Raw genomic sequence first — 21,920 nt, forward strand, 5'->3', positions numbered from 1 at the left:
GTTCCAAGCCAGCCATAAAGCCATCACCCATTCACACCATATTGAAAGACTGATTCAGTGAGAAAAATGAGATCTCCATACAGCTTGAATCAGTGAATAATGGATTGTGTAGAGAGATGGTGGGGTTGGAAATAGATTAAGCTGGGGAATACTTTTCTTAAAATATTTCAGCTAACAATGTTAAAAAGTATTTTTAGTTAACAATTTTGGAAGCTGAGAAAGTACTTGGTGAAGGAAATATAAAGCTAGGGTTTAATTAATATGTAGATAAGCCCCTGCTGTCACTGTGACCTTAGCAGTTATGTCTTAGCATTCCACCAGAGGGTGAATCCTGTACAGCTCAAAGCTTACTGCTCTATAGCTTTCCATCAATCATATTGTATTTATAAATGTTTTTAACTGTAACCTCGAAGCCTGGTCTGAACTTGCAATGAAGAGGTTACACATGGAGGGCAGAAGGTGACGTCCTTTCATCAAGTTGCTCAGCATGAGAAAGGGAAAGAAAAATTCTCCATTTCAACTGGGACCCTTTCCCAGAATCTTCAATGTTCTTAAGAAGATCCCATTTGAAATAGTTGCTTGTTCTTTTCTTCAGTTACTGCCATGTACTTCTGACAATTTCTGTTTCTAATTAAGATTTCCAATCATTTTGAATATCTATCCTAAAAATCCAGGGCAATGTGCATCGATACTGTAATGCAATGTACAATCGCAACCAGTAAAACCTGAAAATCAATTTTGTTTCATCTGTTAAATGCTGAATTCAATTCTTGATTCAAATTTTTGGATAAACTTTCAAATATCATTTGATTAATGTTGGACATTCAAGGTTCTAGACACATACCTGAGCATCGAGCTTAGAAATCAGACTCTTTTCCTGTTCAGCAAGGCAGTCATATTCCTCTTTGCTTTGTAACAACATCTTTATTTGTGTTGAATCATTAACATCCTTCTGTACATTCTGCGGAGCTGTGACAAGGGCTATGCTTGTTGCAAGATTTTCATGTTCACGCTGCAATATATTTAGCTCTCGTCTGCAAAAGGAATAAAGTTCCAAAGACATTTTAGAAACATGAATCTCATAATGTTCAAGATCCATATGGTATACCTTCATTTTGTATGGCTTTCTAGACCTGCAGCACCCATTAATGACTCCTATAATTAGACAGAGTACACCTCACATTCTTCTGGCTCACAGGAAGAAGAAAATAAACACTTTTAAAGGTTGTCACTGCACAATTTGCACCTGTGTGCAAATACAGAATATTCTATTTGCAGCAATCTATTTTTAATTTCAAAGTGACCACAAATAATGGCATTGGGTGGATGGGGCAAATTCCATTATCCTGCTATCATACATTCATCAGACTCACTTTTTAAAGAATAATATATGTCTAAAATGAAGTTTCAGCTTCAAAATGTGCCAAACAAATTTTGAATAAGCACTGAAAATAAACCTTCAGTTAATACAAGCTAAGTTGATTCACATTCTCACATAGCCTTTTGACCTGGAGTTTCCCAGATAATTTACTTCTAAATACTGAACAAAATTCACATGTAACCAAAACCATGGCATGTTCCAAGAAATAATCCCAGAAAGGACTGTGTAAATACTACAGTCATTTTGTACTTGCAAGAAATCCGCTCAAACCTCAAGTGTAACATGCAATGGAACATAAACTGTCCCTTTTTCTTACTTGTGCAGAAAATAATTTGAGATATACTGTCTGGATCAGGGTCATCAAACTGTCTTTGTGGAGAGAAAGATGCACCACAGTAATTCAACATCTGTCACAGGTGTTCACATTTGATAAGTTTGAATAGCAGAAGGACAATCATGAAACCTTGCAGCCTGAGTACTACCCAGATGTGTTCATTGAATGTTGGGTGACCCCTTTTTGAGTTAAGATATTAAAATAGAGGGCTCTGAACTCTTCAACTACATCAACAATAATAATTAACATTTGTAGCAGTAGTGGAAAGTCTGCAGTAATGTCTCTTTGCCATTTGGAAAAGGGGAGTTTTCTTAGTTTTTCCTGATTTGTAAGCATCTTTGTCAAGCAGACACAAAGAGGTGCAGAGTGTTAGGACAAGGAACATGATACCAAGTTAGCTTATTAGACAATTCAAATATTCCACACAATGAGTTATACTTGCAATATTTTAATTCTCCAAATACTTTTAAAATTATTTACAATTTAGAAAGCACTCACTGTGGTTTAAAGGAACTTTGAGCAAAGCCCAGTTCCTGATAACAGCCAGAAAATCTGCCATCCTTACCTGGTCTGGCCAGATATGATTCCAGACCCAAATCAATGTGGTTGGCTCTTAACAGGCCTCTAGGCAATAAATGCTGGCCTAGCCAGAGATGCCCACATCCTTTGAACAGATAAAAAGAAACTTATGATACTTAAAATATTTAACATAGTAATGAGCCTGTACATTATAATTGATTCAAATGGCTTAATTAATCACGTCACAGGGAGCCTAATGATGCCATCAGTAAGTTTAAAAGAAATTTCTTAAGAATGCAAAAAAGATTTTGATAATGTTTTGTAGGCATACAATTTGCCTCTATTCTAAACAATAGAATCAGAGGAAGTTTTGTACCAAAATGAAGCTTCAGCTTCAATACTAACTAGATAGATTGAAGTGAGCTTTTTCGAACTTAATGCTGAAAAGAAACTGTCAGAATTAAGAAGCTAAATTTATTCAAATCCTCAGCCAGTCTTTGGACCTAGACATGGAGCCAACAAAGTACTTTTGAAATGTGGTCATTGATGTAAGTTAGGAAATATAGTGCATAGCAAATTTTAACAAACAGTAATGTGATAAAGACCAGACCATTTGTTTTGTGTGATGTTAATTGAGTGATCAATATTAGCCAGGTCTGGGGATAATTCCCTGCTCTTCCTCAAAATTGTGTCATGAAATCTTCTACATTTACCTGAGAGAATAGACATGGCTTGGGTTCAACATGTCATTTGAAATACAACTGCTTATGGGACAGCATTCCTTCTGTACCACACTAGGGTGTCAGTGCAGATTTTCTCAAATAACTCTTAGGTGAGATGTGAACTTGTAATGATCTGAGTGATTACAGCCAGATGAGCCAGAACTGACACTCTGAAGGGACTGAAAGATTATTTCAGAAAACACAATGAATAATTTTCTATTTGGTAAATTTGGTTTCACTGGTGTGTGCTGCGATCTTGAGCAAGGAACAGATTTTTCTTGATCCTGCCAAATTCAGGCTAAGCACAAACTGCAATCTTTAGTTAGTAATAAATTTCATTGTGGCTTCAAAATAATGCAAAAACTGCAAAAAACCTCATAGAAGATTTCCCATTTTTGCTGCCTGAAATGTATTGTATGCTCTGCTAGTCTTTACAGAATTGGGCATTAATGGAATGGTGCTTTGGAAAACTGATTCCTATCATGTGTTAGGAGCTATTATTGGTGCTGTTTTCTGTTTATTTTCTTTGCCACTGAAGATGTTTGTTAGTCTGTAAACAATATAGTCAAAATCAAATGGCCAGATTTTTAAAAAATCTTTGTTCATCGCTAGGATAGAGTTCAGGGAGATCAGATTAGTTTCTTGGTGAATAGGCAGATCTGGAGGCTAGAATTTTTAAAAGCATCAATTACATTGACAGAGGGCTGAATGACATTTTAAAATAATGTTCTTGGCTGTGCTATTTAGAATATTGCTGATTGCCTTAGAATGTTGCTCAGCTGTCAAAATATGAGCAGTTTTCAAAGCAGGTTGTTGAATATGGGTTGACATGAAGCCTCCTCATGATGTGGAAGTTCTAAATACTGCTTTTCATAGCTTTATAGTTACAGAACATTAAACAGGCTGGGTAAAGCATCAAGGAAGAGTTGTTTGATGGTAAAAGCTTTGACTTAACAGAGCATGTTGGAGGTACATATTTTTATCTCTCCTTCACTTGTTGCCTCCTGCATTTGTTTTGCTACCTATTCGCTATGTCATTTTCTGAAGAATAGTTAACTACCACCTCCAGATCTGCATTTTAGAGAGCAGGAATTTTAATAGTTATAATAAAAATTCAAAGTGTTACAATTCCTGTTAAAAATGTTTATTTGTATTAAAATGCATTTAACTATGATAATTAAAATATAGTAATAGCTAAAGAAAATTTAAAAACTATTCCATTCCTTTTTCTACAGTCCATCAGTAGATGTACAACACAAATCCCTCAAGTCATTTCAGGGAAGTAACACAACACTGACATCTCTCCAAAATTCAGGTCATCCAGCCACAGTTTATGGAATTCATGTTCTCAATGAATCATAGTATCATACCACTCAGAAGCAGGCTATTCAGCACAGTTCAGTTAAGTTTCCATCAATTTTTTTCTGCAAATGTTCACTCTCGTGATTCAGTCCTTTAAAGGTTTGGATTATGAGGATTGGTGGGTTTGTGGAGAATAGGGTTCACAACCTGCCCAGTGTAAAAGTTGGGGCAAGCTTGGCTGACCATTCCTCATGTATTGCCTTTCAGGCTATTGAATGGATTGAGATGAGACTTCTGACCCCATCTGGGAGGGAGTTTTCACCTCCAAGAGTTGCCAGGCAATCAGTCATCTGATTCCAGCAGCATCACTGGCAGTGGTCGTCACTACTGTAACTGCATTCAGTCCCCAACGGCATTTGTTGATGAACATGCAATGGTAAGGTATGGTGGGGGAGTATTATCAGGATCCTGATGGGCATTTAATTAACTAAACAAAATGTATCCACCTTTATCTAAAAATCCAAATTCCCAAATTATTATAATGCATGTACTTATCACATATACCCTTATCTATTTGTGGCATTGTTTTCTTTTAGGACTACAATGCACACAGTTAATGTTCTTGGGTACTAAGAACTGCTGATGCTGGAGAATATGAGATAACAAGGTGTAGAGCTGGATGAATGCAGCAGGCCAAGCAGCATCAGAGGAGCAGGAAAGCTTACGTTTCGGGTCTGGAGAAGGGTCCAGGTCCAAAACGTCAGTTTTCCTGCTCCTATGATGCTGCTTGACCTGCTGCATTCATCCAGCTCTACACCTTGTTGTCTCTAATGTTCATGGAAATATCCTTCCCCTTTCCTTTCTTCCAAAACATACTCCTTAGATTTTCCACATTTCCAGCCACCTACACATTCAATTAGACTATCAATGTCCTCCTGCATTCTTTCACAACTTGAAACATGCTTAAATTTTGTGATATAACAAATATTAACAGTTTATTCTTCATTCTAAAGATCATTCATGTTTCCAGGTAAATACAATTCAAGCTCAGACTCCTCCGGAGCTCAGTTCTAGCCAAACCAAAAAATTCTTCTATCCATAAACTTTACCTGCTGCCGTCCAATCACTTCCCATTCACTGTGGTCATGTTCTTTTTAAGTCTATGCCCCATTATTCATTTTTGAAAACTCACGTAAACCACACACATTGCTGGTAAGCATCTTCAGTTTCTTCACAGAATTCTACAGAACCAGTTCTGCGTAAGCTTTTCTTTTAGAAATCTGATGGACCTGGCTTAATTATGACAAGCAAACTCATTCTGCATTGCTGGGTGCTAAACTAACTTGTTCAAAACTCAATGGCTCACACAAAATGAAAATTGTGCCCATTCATTCCAGAGGAAGGAATCTTAAGCCCTGCCAAGGTGGGCACAGAGGTGGGTGGGCACTATAAATAGCATTCCCTGCCTATACATTGATTCCCTTGTTCCAACCCATCGCAGATCACTCATCCAGAGGTGAAATGCCTATCCTTGCACAAGAAGCAAGTAGCTTATTACTAATTGTATTCCAGTGCCGACATGCACCATAATAATTCTGTGTGAGACACTCATCATTAGAGGTATCCAGAGCCCAGCAGGCAGTGGGGAGACAGTGTAATTACCTGGAGATAGCCTTCTGGCAAAGACTGCCTGTCTGGATTATCAATGATAGCCAGACAGCTGAACTTTAGTTTAATTTTGAAAAGGTTGGAGAGATGACATCTCCATTTAGATGCACCCTCCCTGTATCTGATAGGAAGCCCCAGCATTGCCTTGAAATTCGCGGGAGTACATTTAGGACTGAATTGAGGAGGAACTTCTTCACCAAAATGCTTGTGAATCTATGGAATTCCATGCCCAGTGAAGTATTTGAGGCTTCCTCATTGAATGTTTTTAAAGCTAAGATAGATAATTTTTTGAACAGTAAAGGTAGTAAGGGTTATGGTGAGAGTGTGGGTAAATGGAGCTGAGGCCACAAAAAGATCAGCCATGATCTTATTGAATGGTGGGGCAGGCTCGTAGGCCAGATGGCTTACTCCTGCTCCTGGTTCTTATGTTCTTTAAGAGCCTACCCAGTGTCCTAGATAGGATGGCTAACCCAACATTTGAACACAAATTGGTTAATCTCAGCGAAATCACAGAGGAATGATTGCTTCCCACACAGTGCAGTTTTCTCATTGTCTTTTGAGCCTGGCAGCAGAAACCTGAAGCTCACAGGGAAAATGCTGCCCTAGTAGTTTATCAACAACTGAAGTAAGACCAGCTGGCCTACATTTTCTGTTTCATTCCTGTCCCATTTTTTGAAAAAGTCTTATTTGCTGCCCTCCAGTTCTCTGACATAATTTATTCAAGAGAACTTTAGAATTTATAGTCAGAATCTCAACTATTTCTCTTCAGATTAAGTCCTAGTGATTTGAGTATTTTGATCAGTATAACATTCCTATGTTCCATACTAGTCATAACACTCGACCCTAAATATGAAGACCACAATTATGGAATTTTATCCCAGGAATATAATCTGTAAATGGTACTGCATTTAGATGTTGTAGTCTCTCCCTTTGCATCTTTAACACCAATGACAAAAGACATCCCATCCTTCACATGCTGAGTTCAGTCACCAAATTAGTTCCTAAAAGCTATCATTATCTTTTCTATTCTGCCTGCAGACATACAGGTAAGCGGCACTGGAATTAAATGACTCATATGCCCTTCTCTTCTGTTTAGATGATTAATACCAAGTTCCTGGATACTCATTGCAATTGGGGCTGACATAAGTGAACGCCCAGCAACTATTCACAATACCCACAAAATCATGGAATTCAGGTGTAAATTAATCTCTACATCAGCTATTTTATATTACGGTCAAATTGCAAAGTATTACATAGCTGTACTCAGTGGCAGAATTATATAACTGAGCTGAATCCTTCAATTCAAAACAGGAGAGAACATCTATGATGAGACAATGGCCTAATGGTATTATCGTTAGACTATTAATGCAGAAATTCAGCTAATGTTCTGGGGACCTTGGTTCGAACCTCACCACAGCAGATGACAGAATTTGAATTAGATTTTTAAAACTCTGCAATTAAGAATCTACTGATGACCATGAAATCATTGTCAATTATCAGAAAAACCCATCTGCTTCACTAATGTCCTTCAGGGAAGGAAATCTGCCATCCACATCTGGTCTGGCCTACAAGTGGCTCCAGACTCACAGCAATGTGGTTGACTTTCAACTGCCCTCTGAAATGGCCTAGCAAGCCATTCAGTTGTATTCATCACTATAAAGCCTCAAAGAAATGAAATTGGATGGATCACCCGGCATCAACCTAGGCACCAGACAAGATGATGGCAGAAGCAATCCTGTCGCGCTTGCAAAGTCCTCCTTACTAATGTCTGGCTAATGGCTAGTGCCAAAATTGGGCCAGCTGTCTCACAGACAAGTCAAACAATAGCCTGACATAGTCATACTCATGCAATCATAGGTTACAGACAATGTTCCAGACACCACCACCATCCCCAGGTATGTCCTGTCCTACTGACCGGACAGGCCCAGCAGAGGTGGTGGCACAATGGTATACAGTCAGGAGGGAGTTGCTGTGGGAGTCGTCAACATTGACTCCAGACCCCAAGAAGTCTAGTGGCTTAGTGATAAACATGTGCAAGGAAACCTGCTACTGATTACCACATACCATCCTCCCTCGTGATGAATTGGTACTCTTCAATTTTGGACAACACTTAGTGGAAGTACTGAGGATGGCAAGACACAAAATGTATGCTGGGTGGAGGATTTCAACATCTACCACCAAGCGTGGCTTAGCAGCAACATTACTGATCAAGCTGGTCAGGTCCTAAAGGACATAGCTAATAGACTGGTTCTGTGGCAGGTGGTGACAGAACCAACAACTGGGAAAAACACCTTGCCCTTACCAATTTACCAGCTGCAGAAGCATCTGTCCATGACAGTATTGCTAAGAGTGATCATCGCACAGTCCTTGTGACGACGAAGTCATGTCTTCGTACTGAGAATAATCTCCAACATGTTGTGTGGCACTATCACTGTGCTAATTGTGACAGACTTCGAACAGATTTAGTAATTCAAGACTGAACATCCATGAGATACTGTGGGCCATCAACAGCAGCAGAATTGTAGGCCAGCACAATGTGTAGCCTCATGGCCTGGCATTTCCACTACTCAACCATTACCATCAAGCAAGGGGATCACCCCTGATTCAATGGACAGTGCAGGAGGACATTTCAAGACATGCAGCACCAAGCATATATGAAGATGAGCTGAAGCCACAAAACAGGACTACTTGCACGACAAATAGCATAAGCAGCAAATGATGGACAGAGATAAGCAATCCCACAACCAATGGATTGGACCTGAGGTTTGTATCCTGCCAAATCCAGTCATGAACAGTCTTGGACAATTAAACAACTCACTGTGGGAGGAAGCTCCACAAAATATCCCTATGATATAAACCCAGCACAACAGTCAAAAGATAAGGCTGAAACTTCCACAGCAATCTTCAGCCAGAAGTGCAGAGTCGATGATCCAACTTGGTCTCCTCCAATCATCCCCAGGTTTACCAGTTTTCAGCCAATTCAATTCACTTCACGTGATATCAAGCAATGGTTTGTAACACTATCCTGCAAAGGCAAGGACCCTTACTGCATTGAAGACATGCGCCTGAACTTACTGCTCCCCTAGCCAAGCTGTTCCAATATAGTTGCATCTACCCAACAATGTAACAAATTGCCCAAATCTGTCCTGAAAGTAATGCAGGACAAATCTACCCTGGCCAATTACCACCTGATCAGTCTATTCTCAATTATTAGTAAAGTGATGGAAGGTGTCATCAACAGTGGCATCAAACAGCATCTGCTCAGCAATAACCTGCTGTATCAGCTCCGCTCCTAACCTCATTTCACCCTTGGTGCAAACATGGACAAAATACCTTAACTCCAGATTTGAGGTGAGAGTGACAGCCCTTGACATTAAGGCAACATTAAACTGAGTGTGGCATCAAGGAGCCCTAGTAAAATTGGAATCACTGGGTATCAAGGGGCAAACTCTCCAGTGGTTGGAGTCATTCCTGACACACAGGAAGATGGTCGTGGTTGCTGGAGGTTAGTCATCTGAGCTCTGGACTTCGCTGCTGGGGTTCCACAGAGTCGTATCCTAGGCCCAACCATCATCAGTTGCTTCATCAATGACCATTCCCCTCCCAGCATAACGTCAGGAGTGGGGATGTTTGCCAAAGACTGTGCAGTGTTCAGCATCTTTCATGACTCCTCACATACTGAGGCAGCCCAAGTTCAAAAGCAACAAGATCTGGACAATATCCAGGCTTGGTCTGACAAGGGGCAAATAACATTTGTGCCATACAAATGCCAGGCTATGACCACCACCAACAAGAGACAATTTAGCTACTGCCCCTTGACACTCAATAGTGTTACTATCACTACATCCCGCACTATCAGCATCCTGGGGGTCATCATTGACCAGAAACTCAACTGGACTCACCGCATTATCACAATGGCTACAAGAGCAGGTTAGATTCTAGGAATAATGCGACGAGTATCTCACCTCCTGACTCCCCAAAGCCTGTCCACCATCTACAAGGCACAAGTCAGGAGTGTGATGGAATATTCTCCACTTGCCTGGATGACTGCAGCTCCAATAACACTCAAGGAGTTTGACATCATCCAAAACAAAGCAGCCCGCTTGATTGGCATCACATCCACAAGTATCCACTCCCCCCACCACTAACACTCAGTTGCAGCTGTGCTAGTAAATATAAGATGTACTGCAGAAATTCACCAAAGATCTTCAGACAGCACCTTTCAAACCCACAACCACATCCATCGAGAAGGACAAGGGCAGCAGATACATGGGAATACATCGCCTTCAAGTTCCCCTCCAAGCCACTCACCATCCTGGGAATACATCACCATTCCTTCACTGTTACTGGGTCAAAATCCTGAAAACTTGCTGCGATTCAAGAAGGCAGTACACCACCACCTTCTCAAAGGCAACTAGAGACGGGCAATAAATGCTGGCCAGCCAGCAATGCCCACATCCCATAAATGAATAAAAAAAAACTATGAATTGAATTGTCTTGGCCCTGTAGACATGGGTTTGAATCTGGGGAGAAGGGTTAGGAAAATGGGGGGAGCTGCATGGGCCTGCTGCCTGATGTATTTTGCCTGCAGGGATTTTTCTAAAGAAACATTGAAGGCTGAGTTGGCTACCCAATCCACAGATATGGGAAGCCAATTAATGCAATCAAGGCCCCAGTTAGCCATAGAGCCCTCCATTTTATGTCTAAGGATATCTCCAGATTGAGGTCATCTCTCCTAGCAGAGCTGTCAATCTGACATTGCTGTGAATCCACTGATTGGGTTTGCAAACTTAGAAACCTGTCCACTGTCCTTAGCAGATGGCCAGGGGAGATGGTCAATTCGGAGACAGCCTCCCAGGAGGTTACTTTGCTAACATCAGTGAGCTAAGGATTCATAAATAGACCTAATGCCAACCAGAAAATTCTTATCTCAATTCATTACCTTCTGCTCTGAAAAGCAATGTCATAAAACAGAATTAGTAAACGGCTCAGTGGTTAGCACTGCAGCCTCACAGCGCCAGAGACCCGGGTTCAATTCCAGCCTCGGGCAACTGTCTGTGTGGAGTTTGCACATTCTCCCCGTGTCTGCGTGGGTGCTTCAGTTTCCTCCCATGGTCCAAAGATGTGCAGGCTAGGTGGATCGGCCATGCCCGTAGTGTTCAGGGGTGTGTGGGTTATGGGGGATGGGTCTGGGTGGGATGCTTCAAGGGTGGCGTTGACTTGTTGGGCCGAAGGGCCTGTTTCCACACTGTAGGTAATCTAAACAATAACACCATCTATAAGCAATACTATAAATAACTTCTATGCTTGAACTAAATTTAAAACTTTCACCTTTTCACTTCACATATGTTACTTATTTTTTATTCAGTGAATCATGCATCAGAAAAAGAATTGATAGTGTTATGAATTCCTTTTCCTTGAGGAAAAACTTCTTCACCCAGAGAGTGGTGGATATATGGAATGCTCTGCCCCAGAAGGCAGTGGAGGCCAACTCTCTGGATACTTTCAAGAAAGAGATGGATACAGCTCTTGAAGATAGTGGAATCAAGGTTTATGGGGAAAAGGCAGGAACAGGAGACTGATTGTGGATGATCAGCCATGATCATAATGAATGGTGCTGCTGGCTCAAAGAGCCGAATGGCCTACTCCTGCACCTATTGTCTATTGTCTTTTCTATTTTTAGGTAGGACATGATGAAATAAAATATTGCAGAATATTGGGATCAAAGTGCTGTACCACAGAATGATAAAGTTCATGGCAGATTTTGCGTACAATTGGAAGTTGTTTCAAGTTTCTCGGTAAACTACCTCTTTTCTTGATGGTTTAAACATATTTTGGCATATGGTATGACTTTCCTAAAAGCAGAGGGAAAATCGGGGGAGAGATGCCACTTTCCCATGGCAGCAGGCCCTGTGTGCTCCGGCTTAATAAATTGAAATATTTGCTAGAAGTATAAAATTTAATGCTAAAAAAGAAATCAAAAGGCGACATACTTAAGTCAATTTATGTATCCCTCTTACTGTGCATTAATACGATCAAACTTTGGGAAAGAATTGCATGCAACATTACAGGATGCAAGCCTCATCTACGTAATCTGACTGAGAACGGAAACATGGTGAAGGATTAGCAGCAAGTTTGTGAACAGCTTGGCTTGTTCATTTCAGAATGGTTCCAAGGAGAGGGATGAGAAACAGAATTTGGAGCCGGGACTGAAAACAAAGGTCTGAATCCTCCAGGGCCATGAACAATGTGAACTCTGTTGAGAAACATGGGAGAATCATGTGAGAAATCATGCGAGGTCCTTCTCAACATCAGAGGCAACTCATTGCGTTCTCCAAAAGAGTTCTAAATGTCAAGACAGGATTCCTGCTAAGCAGCAGTGAGATGCCTATAAACAGGGATTATTGTTTGTCGTTGGCCTCGTTAGATGAAAAACCTGCATTGTTAATATGCAGCTTCCTATCTAATCACCTTCCTCGGGGAAACTAGATGTCAGCAATTTCTAACATGAAATAGTGGGTAACTGACAGCATCAGTTCACTGCCTCTCAGCACAGCTAACCTGGACACCTGCCAACAATACCTCAAGGAAACATTCCAGAGATGCTGTATGCACCTTCTTCTTCACCTATCCCCCTCCACATTCTCTTTAAGCTGAACAACTCTGCACACAGTAGCTCCAATGTTCCACACACAGTGATTGGTGTAGGCACACCAATCGTGGCACTGACTGTTAGTTCTCAGCCGGTTTGGGCCTTAGAGACCTGCACAGCTAGTACAAAAGTTCAAGGGAATTCTGCCATCCCTCCCACCCTGTAAACACACTCCCCTCCAAATATAAGGATACTGGCATCCATCACCTACCAGCCTCTCAGGACCCACATAGTATTTCTCTGTTCCACTTACAGGATATGTATATACTTTTAAGCAAGACTTCAGGGCACAATGTTGCTACAAAGACACTTTGTGCGCAGATATACACATCCAGTTCATAGATCGAACCAAACTGCATCTCAAAACTCTTTTCTTTCTCTCCCAGTGCCCATTTGCTTCAGCCTGCCTGCACCCTCACAGCATCTCTGCCTTGCCTTTTTGTGCTTTGTTCTCTCAGCAAGATATACCAGGCTGATAGTACTTGTGCCTTGCCTTGCAGATTAGCACTGACACATAGCATGGAATCTTGTCATGGTGTCAGCACTGCTCAGTCAGCCTTCAGTCACAGGGGCCGAGCATGGTAAGCCAAGGGCAGCCTCTGATATCAGTCCAGACATGGTCTGACAGCCACAGGGTGGCCAAGCTTGATGATGCAGCTCAGGAGCAGGAAAAGCTGAACATTTAAGAATTCCTTAAAAGAAACCCTTGTGACAAAATTCAATGAGTTTGTACCTACACTGAATGGTAAAAGCTTTTCAAACTTGGTAAGAGACCTGCTTCAGCAGAGAGTTAGGAATTTCTGGAGCTGGAGTATTAGCCACTCCAAGACAGTCACAAATTGTATTGATCATGGTTTTTCTGGAGAATGAATGAATAGGCATCAGAGACTCTGTGAGTAAAGCTAAAATCCCAGGTGGGTAAGGGAAAAGTTTTAAAATGGAGCACCATTACCGGCTGGGAAAGTTAGAAGTGTAGAAAAGTGCTTGATAGAGTGGGCACCATAAGGTGTGGCTACAGTAAGAGGTATCAAGGTACAAAGAAACAACTCAAATGATGGTAACATACATAGTGATAGTGCAAAGTCAGTATAAAAGAGTAAAGGAGCATACTTGAAACCTGAAGAGATAAGGTCGAACTGAAAAAGAACATTAACTGACTTTATTAATGCCACAGAAATGTTGGATAACGAGTTATTAGAAACTGTTGTAAAGGCAGGAAGCATTTTTCAAAACCACAGACAGTGGAAATCATTCAGGAAAAACAATTTTAAAACGGACAATATTTTTAGAACTACAAACAACAGAATTCAGCCAGAAAAAACCTATTCAAGCAAGCATCATTATTAAAGCTGCAGGTAACAGAATTTCATTCCGTAAAGCTGTTTAGCTCTCAAATAATGGGATTCATCTAGAGAAGTTGAAAGAAAGGTAGGAGTCCTCCATTTTACCTGCAAAAAACAGGAATTTTCCATTTTAGCTGCAGAAGTTGTGAATCCTCTACTTTGATTCCAATAAAGATGGGAAAATCCTCCAAATAAATCACAGAGCAACAGTACTGTTATTAAGCAAGGAAAATAAATAATCACATTAGAGAAAAAATAGAATCAGAAATAACGCTGCCAAGAAGATTTAATTTCAGAGATTGACCAAATAAAACTCAAAGTTACACCTCTTGGAAAAAAATGCAAATATTAAGATAGAGAATAACTTCTCAATTCGTTACAAAATCACAAGTTAATATGCATATATATAGCATTGGGAGTATAGTTGCTGACCTTATAGCTTGACAAGGAATAAAAATAACAACAGAAATTCTTGAAGCAGTATTGAAAGTCTTTGACAAATAGTTTACCTCAAAACATATAAAATTCTTGAAAGTGCAAGATTTAAAAGAAGAGTTCAGCGTCCAAGGAGTCTGTAGATCATCTAATTAATTATGTCTACATGTCAGAATATAGTGATTTAAAGACGGAGTTCATAAGAGACAGAATTGTTGTTAGAGTTGCTGATGAGTCTTTGTCAGATAGATTACAGTCAAAAGAAGATTTTACTCTCAAAAAAGCCACGTAGTTGGTGAATGAAACCAATACTCAGAATCAGCACAGATCAATCAAGGTCACCTTATGATAAAAGATCAGCAGAACCCATCTATTTATGAAGGTAGAAAACCATAATAAAAAAATTGAAAAACTAGTACAGGCAGTCGGAGAGACTCCAAATTTTAAAGAAGTCGTTTTAGAAAATGTATTGAAGTAGGTCAGAGTCACAGTAGAACAAGAAGTCAAAAAGCTACCCACACAACGTGTTTAATGAGGTAGAACAGTTTATAGTAGAACGAAAGTGCAGTGTTCCTTGAGGAAATTGGTGATCTAGATCTACCTCTTGGCAAGAGGATGTCAATGACCATCTCATTGATTTCAAGCTGAATGCAGGGACAAGTGTCACTATATTATTGAATAGTGGTTGAAAATATACTCTCCATAGCCAATACATTAGAACCACATGGTTCACAGGGTACACCATTTAAACTTAAAGGTATACAATTTGTATCTCTCACAAGGTGTCAGATTGTAGAGAACATTTACGTATTCCATAATCAAAAGTTCTTACTCTTGAGTATGAAGGCATGGCTTGACCTCAATCTTCTTCAAATGATGGAAGGGTTCAAACTGGTTAAAGTAAAAACAACTGCTCCAGGACAACCAGCCATACAACAAAAGGTCAATGAATATTTGGTTAAAGAACACCAGACATAGCGTATCCGGTCCCAAAGGAAAACTCTTGGAAGATTTCATCATGCTTCCTGGACTAATGATGGTATGCAAACAGAAGACAGAATTTACAAAGATTGTTGCCATATGTAAATTGCCTCATGATGTCAACAAGACACAGAGGCCAGCAAACCATAATCAGCTTAACCAAATACGACAGGGACAGAACAGAGATTAAAAATGTCTTACCATTCGTTGATATTCTATTGAAATACCCTGTGGACTGGCCATGAAAACATATTTTGAACACTGACAACAGGTTACAATTCAGAAGAACTGATGGAAAGGCAATACCCAAAATGTTGACTGCTCCTTTCCTCTAGATGCTGCCTGGCTTGCTGTATCATTCCAGCCTCCTGTTTGTCCACCTGGATTCCAGCACCTGCATTTTTTTTTGTCTTTACAATCATGTAGTAGCCTGAAATCTCCAAAGACATTGAAGACCTCATAACCCATTTGGAAACCCATGATTATACATGATTGGCAAAAAATGTTTTTCACTAATGTCACTATTGCAAAGAGCTCAGACTGCAAGAATCAGAAGGGATGTAAGCAAACATTAGAAGCTAATGAGTAGTATGCCCCACTTGAGCTCATTAATTCATCTTTAGCTGAGATAACAGAGAGTGCAACACTGCTTGGTGAACGAATAGTAATGACAGATTTAAGTTTAATGTGAAATGCTGAGGTGATATGGAAGACATAATTTCAAATAGAGAATTTATTTCCTTATCTACCCAAGAAGAATTCTTAATATCAATGACATAGATCATGCCATGCAATACGTCATCCTCAACTGGTAGAGTTGAGGAAGTGAACATAGTGAATTTGCAACACTGCAATTACTGAGGGTGAATGAAAGCATCAACATAATCAACAAGTGTCTCTACATATCAATGCAGATTGAGAATAAAATTCTGCTGACACTAACTGAAGATGTGTTGTAAACAATCCCATCTATGGAAGCTCCTACTGAGAAAGGACAACCAAAGTCCAGAGACCCAGGATATGGTCAAGAAGAAATTGCCTAGTTCAGAGATAAAAGAGTAATTGCCTTGTTGGGAGATCAAGTTAGGTTTTGCAAGAATAAGAGCAACCGTCCAAATTCTCCTCATGTCTGTGTAACAATGTCTACCGTATAAATGTAATCTGTCACTAGTTGCTAACATGCAATAAACTACATCTTGTTTACGATAAGTGATGCTTCTCGTTAGACCAGCAAATGCTTTTCCTCTACGATTCAAGACCAAATGGCCCTGAACAACCCTATCCTAAAGGAGGATGGTTGCAGTGAACCTACCTCGTGGTTCACAATAATGCAGACAGCCTAAAGCAACACTTTCCTACGTACCACACACCACAAATCTTAGCCTTGCAACTTTCTCCTTTCCGATACCCAGGATGTGCAACTTAGTCAAGTCAGCCATGCTCAGACATTTATCATCATGGCTGTGATCTATGGTGTCTCAGCATTTCTGCAATCGGTCCTCCAAAGCTTACTAGGATTGCTGATATACTGTAATGGAGCATAAACCTGCTTGCTCCCTCTCAGAAAGATAGCATGTGTCCTTACAACCCTGCTAGTTTACCAGTGCCTTCGAGTTGCCTTTCAACAAGTCAGCTACCACCCATACCAAGGTGGTGTGGTCATATCTGGTCCTCCTCAAAGATCATCTGTAGTCTCCTCCACTGAAAATCAGCATCATTCCACCAGCCATTCTGCATAATATGTTAGGGCAGGCAGAAAGCCATGGGAGTCAGACATTAATGGAACTCACAAAATTGATTAGAATATAGTGTTGAATGATTTAATCTACAAATTTGTTTTAGAATGCTTGTTATGTGTTGTTTTTTACTTTTTGCATTGAGACTAAGGGACACTGAGATGGTCATTGATACTTGAAAGGTTAGATGTGGGACTTTTGATGAACGGAGAATTTGGGTTGTGGTCACAGGTATAACACTTGAGCGACATCTTCATAGACAGCCTGACCAGAGAGGGGCCACCTGGCTTTCCTCTTCTCTTCCTCCTACTTATCATCGTCCCTCCTTCTTATCATCATCCTAATCATCATCATTCTCCTGCTCCTCTACTGTCTACAACGTAGCTTTGGGAAGTGTCATCCCCTCATGACTGCAAGTTTGTCCAGCATGCAGAACAGCATTATTACCTTGACACCTACTCTGCCATGCAACATAGGACTCCCCCACCCCACCCCACCGAAGCCTGTACGCATTGAAAACTATTCCGCTATTTCAATATTCTGCTCTACCACATTTTATGTGACTGCATGGATTTGTATGCATGCTACTCTCATGTGCATGGATTGTATACCATGGTCAACAGTAAAGGCAGTGGACAGCTCAGTAGTTACCCTTTGGTGTCCCAGGACCCTCCCCAGAAGGTGTAGAGCCCAGGGCAAATCATATTGTGCAGGCCCTCTCACCTGAGAAAAATTACATTGTATGCTCTTCACCCTGACCAGTTTTTCAATTTTTCTTTCTTTTCCATGAATGAAAGTTTCCAAGTCTGGAGGTTTAACTTGATTCACCACTGCCTCCCATATATTCCCCTTTTATAGGTCATAATTCCATGAAGACTGGTTTGCAATAATGGCACCTTGCTACCTTAAACTGGAAACAAAATGAAAGGTTACACAATGCCACTCTCTCACAAAGGTCACTTCCATCCTGTCTTCACTTCATCACAGGTAACTATAGTCCCAATATGGGTCCCCCACTACCAGGGCACGGTGCCTGGATGTGCCATAGTGATTCAGGTGAAATTGGTACAGCAGATTGCTGCAGGTTACTGGGCAATGACCTATGTGATTCTTATCCTATCTTCATACGCAAAACAATATATAAACAAAAGTTGACATGCAACACCTGCAAAGCAATGTGCGTGCAACCTACACCATAGAAGACCCTGCAATGCCCTGCATGCTCATTGCTCCCTGGCAGGAGATATTATATACCAGAGGTTAGAATGCTGTTAGGCAGAGTCCAATCATTTCATTTTCTAGTAAGAATTTTCTTTCTAGCTCACACACCTCAAACTCTAACATCACTGATTACTTGTACCCACACACATGCAGCCAGTCTAGGATCATAGAATTCCTACAGTGTGTAAATCAGCTCCAAGGGGGATCCTGCCCAGCCTAATCCCCACTACCCTTTTCCTGTATTCCTGCATTACCCATGACTAACATACCTAATCTACACATCCCTGAACACTATGGGTAATTTAGCATGGACAATCCAGCTAGCCTGCACATCTTTGGACTGTGGGAGGAAGCCGAAGCACCCAGTGGAAACCCACACAGACACGGGGAGAATGTGCAAACTCCACGCAGTCACACAACGGTGGAATCAAACCTGGGTCCCCAGTGCTATGAGGCAGCAGTGCTACCCACTGAGACACTGTGCCGCCCTCATGCAATTATCTCTTAATTAACGTATAATCATCACAGGTTCCTTGGTTCTATTTGAACCATTAGGCATCCCTGCCAGTTGCCAGTGGATGATAACAAGAGATAGTTAAGTAGAGTTAGCTCTTGAGAAATAGGGAGCATTATTCACCATCCTTAACAACAATCTGAGGTTGCTGGTGTGGATGTAGCAGGGGAAGAAATCAACTAGGAGATCCTTACAGAAGTTCAGATTCTCTAAGGTTTTGGAGTAGATTTGTAGCTCGGGTTCAAAGGATTCCAGAGTTTACAAACCTGGTGGGAAAACACAACTGCGCTTCATCGGTAGCTGCACTTTTACCCAGCAGGATAATGAAACATCTGCGGAACAACAACGAACCAGCTCAGCGAGCCAACCAACCACAAGCAGCCCAGATTCTTTGCTAAATTTATGTACAAAACTTGTTGCTTGACAATTCAGGGTGGATATGACCTCCTGTTGAGAACAATTGTCTCCCTTTCCCCTTTATCTAGTAGCTTGCTGTGTAAACATTGTTTCTTCTCCAAGTCATGCTGTATTCCACAGGGAACGGTTACTGGTGTACCCATATCTGCACATAATTGTCTAGTACAGAAGTCTTGAAGGCAGCAAAACTTGCTTCAGCATTTGCCATACCACTTCTTGTAAACTTTCCAATTTTAGAGAGCATCAAACAGGTGCAGAATTGAAGTAACAGCCATAAGAAACCATCAGCAAGCAACCTGCCAGCAGATGACAATTCATTTAAAAAATGCTTGAGTCCTTCCTTCTGCTTAATGTGTGTTCAGTTGTGCAAGGTGCAGCAAGGGTGTTAGGTGGAGCATTGAACTGCTGATGTCAAATGAGCTTTGTATGCTGTCAATACAGTGTGGAGCTGGAGGAACACAGCAGGTCAGGCAGCATCAAAGGAGTAGCAGAGTCAACATTTCAGGCTTAGACTCTTCATCAGGCTTTGAATGCTGGCTGATGACCAATTCTTCCTGCTCTGCCTACTTCCAGCAGCAATCACTGTGGCACTGACATTTTCATGATGTCCAAAAAGTGCCTACATGCACTGCAGATGCCACTTTAGTCCTCAAACATCACCCATTACAACGAAACATGCTATCAATCTAAATTTCACACCACGTTGCAGGCCTTAACTGCCACACAAAGTTATTTAACATGCAAATTGAATATTTTATCATTATGCTTTGTATACGTTGTTATTCTTTGTATATCTTAACCAACCATGCAAATGTAATCAGAGATAATGGGAACTGCAGATGCTGGAGAATCCAAGATAACAAAGTGTGAAACTGGATGAACACAGCAGGCCAAGCAGCATCTCAGGAGCACAAAAGCTGATGTTTTGGACATAGACCCTCTCTGATGAAGGGTCTAGGCCCGAAATGTCAGCTTTTGTGCTCCTGAGATGCTGCTTGGCCTGCTGTGTTCATCCGTGCAAATGTAATGCCCTGATTTGATCTCTGCACAGCTCCAGAGTTACTTAAAAATTAATAGTTCAGTCTAATTAAATAACCCTGCAATGATTATTGGGGCTTCTTAGTTTCAAATAACTGTCAATTGCATGAAGACAGTAAGGACTGCAGATGCTGGAAGCCAGAGTCAAAAGGTGTGAAGCTGGGAAAGCGGATCAGCATCCGAGGGGCAGGAAAGTCAATTTTTCAGGCTAAGACCCTTTGTCAGGTCCAGGGTGGGGGTAAGGAGCCCATAAGTAAATGGGGTGGGGGGGGGAAGGGAGGGGGAGGTTGAGGGAAGGGTAGGCAGGATGGTGACAGGTAAATTCAGTTAGGGAGTTACTGTGATTGGTCAGTGAGAAGGTGGAATAGATAAGTGAGTTGGAAGATAGACAGGTTGGGTCAGGTCTGGGAAGCGAGGAGAGTGGGGAAGGTGGGACATAGGATAAGGCTGGGAGGTGGAGGGATTTTGAAGCTGATGAGGCCAATATTGAGGCTGTAAGTTCCCAAGGTGAAATATCAGGTGTTATTGCTCCAGTTTACATTCACTCTGGCAAGGGAGGAGGCCAAGGATGGATGTGTTGCCAGGGGAGGAGGAATTAAAATGGATGGCAACTGGAAGGTTGGGTTGGTTTGTTCGTGCAGAGCATAGACACTCCATGAACTGGTCCCTGAGACTGTGTTCAGTCTCCCTGATATAGCGGAGATCACATTGGGAGCAATGGATACAACGCATCAGGTTGGATGAAGAGCAGGTGAAACTCCAGATCTGGAAGGATTGGTTGGGGCCTTGGACGGAGGTGAAAGGGGTGGTGTAGGGGCTGGTGTTACATCTCTTGCGGTTGATTTTCCTGCTCCTTGGATGCTGTCTGACCTGCTGTGCTCTACCAACTATCAAATGTGTTCTAAATTCATGTGCCTAACTGAACAATTAGCATAATTTTTGCTGCTTGAACTATATGGCTGGCTATCTGAACAGGATCAAACCAGCTGATGGTCCTTGCAACATTAAATCTAATTAGGTGAGACTTACAATTCCTGCGCAATTTTTGGTTTGCTTTTTATATATTGTGACTGGGTTATGAGAACCACAACAAAGCCAAAAGTAGTGGAGACATTATTTTTATCATGCTAAGTGTCATTCCTCGAGGGATAAAGTAGAAAATGTGATCCCTGGGCTCTGCTCTGGATTGAACAGCTTGTATCGTTTTATGAATAGATGTTCTTTCTCTTCTGTTCATTCTCTGCTTGTCATCTTCCTAAATGGGATACAAAACTTATTGAAGTGAAGAAATCTCGTCACATCACATAGTGTCATAGAACCACAGAGGATTTGTACAATATTGATAGGCATTATGTAGAAGAATGAGGTGAATCCAGTTAACTGGGTTGCTGGCTTGCAATGCAGAGTAATGTCAACAGTGGAAGTTCAATCCTCACACTGGCTGAGGTCACCTCGAAGATCCCACCTTTTTGACCTCGCCCCTACCTGAGCAGTGGTGACACTCAGGTTAAGTTCCCCATCGGTCACCTCTCTCTAACGAGGCAGCAGCCCTATGGTCCACTGGAACTATGGTGACTAATACTACTTGAGGTATTACTGTTTGATTGTGATAGTATACTGGAAGCTTGAACCCCAATATTTTTACGTTTCTTTTTCT

The 21,920-nt window shown here is 41.1% G+C and overlaps 1 protein-coding gene across 1 annotated transcript in view; it reads right to left on the reverse strand.

Annotated features, from left to right (window-relative positions):
* Positions 1-21,920, reverse strand: part of LOC125464308 (coiled-coil domain-containing protein 63-like) — a 73,524-nt gene that overhangs the window by 41,905 nt on the left and 9,699 nt on the right. Inside the window, exon 3 of the mRNA XM_048556614.1 lies at positions 845-1,034. Coding sequence (XP_048412571.1) covers positions 845-1,034 — 190 coding nt within the window. The remainder of the gene's footprint in view (positions 1-844; positions 1,035-21,920) is intronic.

Source organism: Stegostoma tigrinum, chromosome 26 (assembly GCF_030684315.1).
Source record: "Stegostoma tigrinum isolate sSteTig4 chromosome 26, sSteTig4.hap1, whole genome shotgun sequence".
Classification (NCBI taxonomy): domain Eukaryota; kingdom Metazoa; phylum Chordata; class Chondrichthyes; order Orectolobiformes; family Stegostomatidae; genus Stegostoma; species Stegostoma tigrinum.